Source organism: Pygoscelis adeliae, unplaced genomic scaffold, assembly GCF_000699105.1.
Source record: "Pygoscelis adeliae isolate BGI_AS28 unplaced genomic scaffold, ASM69910v1 Scaffold269, whole genome shotgun sequence".
Lineage (NCBI taxonomy): Eukaryota > Metazoa > Chordata > Aves > Sphenisciformes > Spheniscidae > Pygoscelis > Pygoscelis adeliae.
Window position 1 is genome coordinate 1,181,876 of NW_008825610.1, and position 9,263 is coordinate 1,191,138.

The 9,263-nt window shown below is 39.0% G+C and overlaps 1 protein-coding gene across 1 annotated transcript in view; it reads right to left on the reverse strand.

Annotated features, from left to right (window-relative positions):
• Positions 1-39: 39 nt before the first annotated feature.
• TSPAN14 (tetraspanin 14) overlaps positions 40-9,263 on the reverse strand; it is a 23,579-nt gene continuing 14,355 nt past the window's right edge. Inside the window, exons 4-8 of the mRNA XM_009332679.1 lie at positions 9,120-9,263; positions 5,577-5,702; positions 3,863-3,907; positions 3,209-3,328; positions 40-1,278 (exon numbers count right to left, since the gene is read on the reverse strand). The exon at positions 9,120-9,263 is cut by the window's right edge and continues 18 nt beyond it. Of these exons, the coding sequence (XP_009330954.1) occupies positions 1,207-1,278; positions 3,209-3,328; positions 3,863-3,907; positions 5,577-5,702; positions 9,120-9,263 (507 nt within the window). The 3' untranslated portion in view covers positions 40-1,206. The remainder of the gene's footprint in view (positions 1,279-3,208; positions 3,329-3,862; positions 3,908-5,576; positions 5,703-9,119) is intronic.

The following is a 9,263-nucleotide window of genomic DNA, read 5'->3' on the forward strand; positions in this document are numbered from 1 at the left end:
CAGAAAATTACTCTGAAGAAATCGTTCTGGTTCACCATATTGTGACTGGCATTTGAACTACGTATGAGAATACAAGCAGAACTGATGATTCAATAGCTTTACAGAAGATTTAAAAATTCAACAACTCTAATCTTTCACTAAATGTGTATTTCCTCATGAAAGAACAGATTTCAGTAGGGATCAATGCTGAATTTAAATGTTCTTCATCAGTCCTGATATTAGCAGTTAGGACTTGTGAAGATCAACATAGCAGTTGTGAGAAAAACCAGAGGAAAGGCAAAAGCCATCAACAGCTCGCATAGCACGCTCGCTACCTACTGAAACAAGCTGCATTTTGAAATTTCTGCAGACAGCGCTTTTTAAAGATATTACTGATCAATAAAAAGCTAAGTATTTTAAGTGGTTTTTCTTCTATAAATAAAGAATATTTACATTTTTTTCAGACAGGAAACAGCATCGGGGATTCACACCCCCTTGCCTGCAATGCAGATTTCTAACATATAATGCTACAGATAGTCAGATTTTTCCCCTCTTGAGAAAAGGCCTGTGTTTTCAAAACAGCATGGGTTACTCAAACTCTGATGCTGAGCACAAGTTCCTGCTCCTGAGACATCTACGTTATTCCCAGTCAAACAGAAATAGGCCTACTTCTGCACAACTGAAAAATCAATTAAAGAACTAGACAATTTGTAACTGTTTTTTTTCCAATTTCCAATGCCATGACTATTATGGTTGCTGGGTATCTTGCCAAAAAGTGACTGCATGAGTCTACTGTAGAGATTAAACCGATTTCAAGATTCTGAAGAAATCAGCATGTCTTCTGAAATGATTATGTTTTGAGATTGATGACAGTTGGGAGTGAAAACAGAACAATCTTCACGGTAATCCTTCAAGGAAAGAGTTTACAGCAGTTTCATGTCTCCTTGCTACAATCTTTAAAATTTGTTCCGCCAATGTCTTGGGAAATGCCATTTCTTGCTCAGAGATCAATGCTGGTGCAGAGTTGTCTCATTAGAAAAAAGGTAGACAGGTGTGTGTTTGGAGATTTTTTTTGTACCAGCTTCTAACAAAAAGTGTGAGCGGGGTAAAATCCACATAAGGCTTTTAATAACAGGAGTATTTCATGGTCCGTGCATTTCTTCCACCTTGGTGTCCGACCAATAACCGTAAAATATACTTTTTTGCAACACGTTTCTGCTTTTATATTCAGAAGGCATTACCTGCCTTTACAGCTTCAATATCAGAAATCAATGTCCTGGCTAGGAAAATCCCAAAAATCTAAAGAGACAAAAAAAACAAGCCATTTGTGAGATGAAACACTTGTAATGTACCAGTCTGCAAGATGCTTCTAAAAATTAGAGCCTATTACCATTAGTCATTATTGCAGAATGGGAACCTACTTCTATGCGTTTCTATCACACTGTACCGATGTCAGTACAACTACTCTTGTGAATAAAGATATGCATTCATAAAGCGTTTGCAGGTTCAGGTATCATTTCATAGCCAGGATCATCTGTCAAAGCATGGCTATTACTAAAAAGTAATAAAGGCAGCAGAATCTTGCAGGAAATAAAACTCATGAGAAAAAAGATGCTTTCATGTAACACTTCAGGAGCATTCAAGATAATAAGCTTCTAGATGCCCTAGAGCTGGAAGAAATCTTCTTAGCCAAGTTTACTTGAGTCTTGTAACGCTCACACTTACCTATTGGTAAACTTACAAATCAGGCATTTTCATTCATTCCACAACTTTGGGTAATCCAGTCAATTTTCTGATCAATTTTTTTTAAAATACATACAGAATGTACAGTTACCTGTACTAAAATGAAATTCTTGTCACAAACGGTAGTAGAAAAGTCCCAGATTATTCTGAGACATGTAAATTTGAAATTTTAACATTCACTCAAGTTCTCAGGGACATCTTCCTTTACAAATTGAAGATGAATTCCTAACCCAGCACATTTCCTTAAACATTCTCAGAAAAACAACAAAAGACTAGGATGAAGTTTTGGAAAAGCCAAAAGATTTGTTTCGGAAGTAGATATAACCTGTCTAACTCTCAGTCCCACCATGAAGTAGTTTAATGCACAAGAAAGACCCAATTTGAAAATACAAGTGACTGTGAAAGTGGTTTCACAGAGACTCAGGACATGAGTAAGAACAACAACATCAAGTTATTGTCAGTTGACACACTGCCAAAAGATTAGACTTCACATCTTGAACATCTTCCTAACTGAAGGTGTTGTTCTCAGGACAGCATCTCTCAAAGCCATGAAGCACTATCATTAGATGGTGATAAAATATCAAAACCCAAGCAAGAGGGCAGTATTGCCATGGCTGGAAACAGGTATTTTGCCAGCACTCTATGCTCAACTATTTTCAGTTAAATGGGAAATACGTTCTGTAGTAAATTTGTTTCCCACTGAAGTGAAGCAGTACCATAGCAAAGAAATTTAGGTAAGTATAAACAACTGCCACAATGAAAGCAGGATCCACCTTGAAAGAAGTAATCTGATATGTCTTACTGAGAATTTTGGTTCTTTTTCTTTGATGTACCAAAGCACCGACAAGGTACTAGAAGAAGTCACAGCAACTCCTTCATCTGGTTCTGCTAATATCACATTTGCAACCTGTTCACCAGTTTCCCTGCTCTTCCATTCTCAACTTTTTTTGAGCAGTATGCTACACATCACTTACAGCCAGCTGAGTGGTAATCTTAGCATGAAGGACAGAATTGTATTTCAGTGATTTCACATTTGTGATAGAATGCTGTAGTTCAGATCCAGTGGAGTGGATGACCGGAAGATCTCCCCTCCCTCACAGCATATTGAAATGTAAGAAATATATTATTGTATCACATTATTATACAAAATAGTCATATATTAGCATTTGTTGTATTGATCTATAGCCGTATACATCACAATCATCATATACTATATGTATTATAATTATATTGTATTTTTATAATGACCTTCATTGCTTTGAGGAACATAATTTCAACAGAATTAGATTAGTTGATATCGGATATTTTCACTCTAAGTCCCAATCCCTATATATTTTTTTTTTTGCTATGCTATTCTCATACCTAAAAAAAATCCACTGTGTCAAAATATTTACTGTACCTCTCTCCATAACTACTTTTACCTTCAGCAGGCCTGTATCTGCAAACTTGAAGTTTTTTTCAAAGTAGCGTAACAAAAACAACTAACCTGGAGCAGGGAGATAGCTATGAAGACACCTGCAACAATGTAGATATTTCGGGGTAACCATGCTTCAAGAGCAAGGATACATCCTCTGACAAAAATCTGATCATGCCATTGCCTCTTGCTCTGAATGTAGAGAGGAAGAATAAGAATATTACTTTTCTGCTCAAGTTTATTACAAGATCAGTCAATCACATGATATAGCTAAACTAATGATTTGTCACTTATGCAGTATGTTTTTAACCAGACTCCAGAAATACATATATGCCCATATTCAATCAGGGAACGTCGGACATTGATGTTAGGATTTGCTGGAAGATACTGTTATTAGAATACTTTAGAATTAGCAGATAATAGAATTCAGAGTTAGACTATTAGAACTAATAATTGAAATGCACATTTGAAATGCAAGTCCTAACCCTTTTTGAAACACACCTTTCCTTTTACCTGTTCCATCACTCGTTTTCTCCACCCTCCCACAGTATAAGTTTACTTTAAACAAAGGAAAATCTCTACCACACTCTACTTGTAGTATGATGTAGCAAAGTCGATTAGTTCCCAGAATTTTAAGCTGACATATCTCTCAGAAATTCCACCATTTTTGTAGTTTTGCCTATACAGGCACAAAACATGACAGACAGCAAGATCCCAGCACCTTACCTTCTTTCTGACATCATAGCCACACTGTGTATTCACAACTTTTTGCTGCAAAGCAAAAAAGATTTAAAATAAATCAATTGAATTCTACTCACTTCTGTTCACAGGAAGCTTTGCTGTCTTTTAGATTCACAGACAAACAAATCAGGACTGTCAGAGCCAACCATTTTAAGAAGCATTTTTAGTAAAAAATGAGCAAAGCACTAGCAAAACACAAGAAAAGTAACAACAAAGCAGAGGTGTATACTAGCAGGAAAATATCCTCCACCAGAAATCCCAGCTTCTTCTATCGCTTGGCTTCAACTAGCAAGGAATTTTTAACATAAAGCGTAGCAACTGTACTGCCAGCATAGAGATAAGACATCTGCATTTCCAAGATCAGTTTCATGTTAGCTATTTCGTATAACACAAACACTGAGGTAACAATAAAGGTACCAGGCTGATTAATCTACACCTGCAGTGGAGAAACGTGCCTTACAACTCCATCATTTCAAGTGGTATACAACTTGCTATCTCGATCAGTTAAACACGAAACAGCTGCAAGCTACTTGAGCCCCCTGAGTTGATAGTTCAAAGTCACACACATAACCCAGCTCCAAGATATTCCTAGTCTTGAAGACAAAGCACTCCAGTTGCAGATCCCAAGTAGGAAGATCATAAACACCTTCCAGATCACAACCCCACACCACCCAATGACAGTATTGATCTCCAAAAATGCAAAGACATTCCTTTTAAGACATTTTTTGTTTTCTGTCTGACACTTATGAAAACGTATCCATTACACAATTATAGCATAATTTACACAATGCATAGTGAGTTATATTGAAATATTAGAAGTAGAATCTCATATTGAAAAGATTTAACCTTACTTATGTCTCCTTAAATACAGCACCAGCAACAGAAAAAGTTGCAGTGGAATAGTACTGCTCCAAATTAAAGTAGAAAATAATTACCAGGGAATCGGAACATGGAATATTTCTCTGACAAAGTCTTTCCCTGGCTGATTTCCAAGGCAATCGAAAGCATTAGTATAACCTACCAACGGCCATCTGCTCTGCATGAGGACTGCTGGACTGACTTTGAGCTGTAACTATTCCCACTAATACTATAATGCATTACATGTTAGTTCCTACCTCCACATTTTGGCTTCCACTGAAAGGGTCAGATTCCTAAAGTTTAGTAAACAGATCAAACCAATACGCACCTAAACCTTGCCAAAGCCAGAGAATTGACTCAAATGCTTCAAATTGAGTTTGTGCATGAACACTTTACTAGTTGCTGATAAACAATCAGCAAATGGAGTTACTCCTACTTGTCTGGCAGAGGGGTGGTGTAACATTAATCCTAACTGGGGCAAACACACTGCTTAGACAGTGCTCTCAGGTCCTTACAAGCTAGATAACAGAAGCCAGGGATTCAAGGAGACAACGCATTGGGAATAAAAAAAAAATCAGCCACCAATACTCGCAGACTCAAGCCATACAAAAACAGCTTGAATTCCTGGTGACAATAAGTTTTCAGCTGTATAACAGGTTGCCACATTTGGACTCTGAAAAGGATGGAACAGAAACATGAAAAGAGTTTGTCTGTGCAAGAGTAATTTTTGATCATTTAGAAGACCTTTTAAAGCCCTAGTCATCACACCGTATTCAGGAAGTACTTCCTTTCATAACTCTCCAACAACATCAAAGCAATACAAAGCCAGGAAACAACTTACGGCAGGATCAGATATACAACAGGAAAAAGGAACGCCACACTTCTCACGACTTTTGCTTTCACTGCTGCAGTTGAAGTATATGTTGAAGTCCCAGTCATCTGGACCTTGGGCACCACAGCAATGGTTCTGCAACAGATAAACAAACACTTAGCATTTGGGGGTATTTTAGAGACAATTGAACAAACTCTCTGGAATGATATTTGTTTATCATCTTCACTTTCTCTAAGACTGTGCAATATCAATGGCAACATCAGAGTAAAAAAAAGAGTAATCAATACTGCAGCTCTATGAAATCAAAGCAATACATTTGGCATACTGCTCCTGGAAATAGGTGTCAGTGTGACAAGCAAAATCATAAAAATTATCACTTTAGATGCAATTGCTAGATGCAATCAGTGCACAACCATAAATGGTGCAACAAAATAAGTTCATACAAATGCTTTGTACCCCATTATTTCCAAGTCCACCAAAACCAGAAATACTATGAAAAATATTTCTTTAAATTTGTGACTCCATCCTTAAATCTTCATGAATCAACAAGTTTTCTTCTCCTTGTTTACTGTAAAAAGTGGATCCAAACATTTGTGAATATAATTCCTTTCTTTTAAATGAGGTTTTCATATCTAAATGAATTAATTGGTAAAGTCTCACTAGCTCAAAGGTCAGTCAACTCGACAAGTATTTCACGTAAGTTTCTTGACCTGAACAGTGTAATGTAATTACCATACTTGCAGGTTGGGAAAATCCCAGCATTTCAAGGAATGTTTAATTCCTGGAACTAATGGAAACTAGTTTCTCATTAAGTTATGCTTTGCAGTTTACTGGCCTATATATTTAATGGCACAAATCTTTCTCTATAATTTGAGTACTCGAAACGTTATACCATCACACAGATTTTCCTGGTACCTCATGAAGTTCCATCCTCCTGGGATATCTCTAACATCTCTCCTCTGCCCGCTACCTGTCTTCACAAAACTTGTGTTAACCTAACTGTCTGCGAGACCACCAAGACTTGAAGTCAGTAAATTAATTCAGAAGTTATCAAGTTGTGACAGACACAGATGCGAACAGACAGCAGAATTGTTTACACATAGTTTTCATAGGAAATAACTAAGAAGAGCTGAACGGAATGGTCAGAATAGAAAAAAAAACAAGAAAAAATGATTTTAAGTCACTAATACATTTACTATGAAGAAAGCAAAAGAGGTGCATTTTTGTCTTTCTAGTCCCTCCTCCCTCACACATCTACACCTTTGTAAAAAGCCATACAGCCACTAAACATGCTAATCTACCTTAATAAGGTACAGACTACGAGGTCACTTACAAGCCTGAAAATAATATAATTAGCCAGAGCGGGAGCTGCCTACAAAAAGCTCTCTGGGTCCCAAGACACACACTGAGAACACAGCAAGTCAGCCTAAAGAGCGTGGCTCCTTAGAAGATGGGTTTTCAGTGAGGCATTTGAACACACTGCTGCACCTTGTTGTTCAACCCTTGCAGAACTACGCTTGCTAATCCGCACTGCATACTTCCCCTCCTTCCTCAGTACTTTCAGGTATGGATCAACGACAGGCCGAGTCAGAGATTTTTCTGGTCTTTCCTTTTTCAGATTTATTAGCTTGTTAATCTGGCAGTGAACTCCTTTTAGTAAGCTCAGCCTTTTATTTTCATTGAAAAGTATTTAACTGGAGTTCAACTGTAAATCAGCTTAGTGTATTAGCCTGGCTGACTCCACTGAAACTAGATAAACAGAAAAGAGCAACAACAGAGCAGACAACACTGAGACAATTACTGGTGTTGGTCATGGCCAGGAGGAGCCCTACCTTACAAAAAGGTGCACTTAGCACTGAAAGCTAAAGCAAAATAGCACTGAAATCCACCCAGGCAGCTTAGTCAGAGGATGCTTCCATATCAGTGCACACAAGAGTGAATGAACAGGATAGGTGTTGCTGGTAATATACAGCTGACCAAACGTGCTTTGCTATCAAACTGAGCTGTGAGCACAGATTTCTAAACATGATCTTCTAGAAGATGGAAGACAGACAAAACCAACATTCTTTCATAAGGGGGGAAAAAAAAAATATATATATAAAGGAGACAACCATTTCACCTCTTCATGAAGTACTCACGTACTTTGTTTCTCTCCATATGTTTTTTTAACCACACACAAATAGAATCATAGAATCATTAAGGTTGGAAAAGACCTTTAAGGTCATCGAGTCCAACCATCGACCCAACACCACCATGCCCACTAAACCATGTCCCTCAGCACCTCATCTACACGTCTTTTAAATACCTCCAGGGATGGTGACTCCACCACTTCCCTGGGCAGCCTGTTCCAATGTTTAACCACTCTTTCAGTAAAGACATTTTTCCTCACATCCAATCTAACCCTCCCCTTGCGCAACTTGAGGCCGTTTCCTCTCGTCCTATCGCTTGTTACTTGGGAGAAGAGACCGACCCCCACCTCGCTACAGCCTCCTTTCAGGTAGTTGTAGAGAGCAATGAGGTCTCCCCTCAGCCTCCTTTTCTCCAGGCTAAACAACCCCAGTTCCCTCAGCTGCTCCTCATCAGACTTGTTCTCCAGACCCTTCATCAGCTTCGTTGCCCTTCTCTGGACACCTCCATGTCCTTCTTGTAGTGAGGGGCCCAAAACTGAACACAGTATTCGAGGTGCAGCCTCACCAGTGCCGAGTACAGGGGGACAATCACTTCCCTACTCCTGCTGGACACGCTATTTCTGACACAGGCCAGGATGCCATTGGCCTTCTTGGCCGCCTGGGCACACTGCCGGCTCATGTTCAGCCGGCTGTCGACCTAACCCCCAGGTCCTTTTCCGCCAGGCAGCTTTCCAGCCACTCTTCCCCAGATAAATAAACAAACATTGGAAGAGTCACCCTCACTGGTTGTTTCCTGGGCTTGATTACAAAAGCAGCTGATTGAATAAAAGCCACCAGGTTCTTAGTAGCATGGGCCTTGTCAACTCCTGGTGTACATCACTGTCTTCTGGTAACGGAACATTTTAGGACCACAGGAGCGTAAAATTGTTTCAACCTTCCTTGACAACTGCCTGACTACAGACTAGCCTTACCCAGTTAACAAAAATCCTCTTTTGCTTCAAGATGAGGTGCATCTCAGAAAACAAAAGGCCCTGTGCTGCATCCTTGTACAAGACTGCAGTGCTTCCTAAAATAAGAGTGTGGACTACCAGTTCCATTGCACATTTTTTTCAGGATAAAAAGTTTTTTTGTTGCTCACTTCTCACTTAAACTGGGGCAACACTGATCAAAACAGGGGAGCAAGTCAAGAAAGTCAAAAGGTAGATGGATGCTTGGCAGAGCTTCCACATTCGCAGTTAGAACAGCACTGTGTTTCAGAATATCTTGCCTCCCTGATGCTTTCAATGCAGAAAGAGCAAAACAGCACATCTGTAACCCAGCACTATTAGCTACAGAATATGATAAATCTGTAACAAAAAGGAAAACTTCCAAATCTACATGTGCTCCTAGAACGCAGGAAAGAAGTGACAGGATATCAACTTACAATTTTCTGTAGCGAATCAATGAGGTTCTGGAGGTCAATATCGTCTCGGTAGGATTTAATGTTATTCTCAAAGAATTCCTTGACCCTGTCCCTCACCCAGTCCTGGAACAGGAAAGCCAGAACTGCCACTGCCAGCTCCAGCAG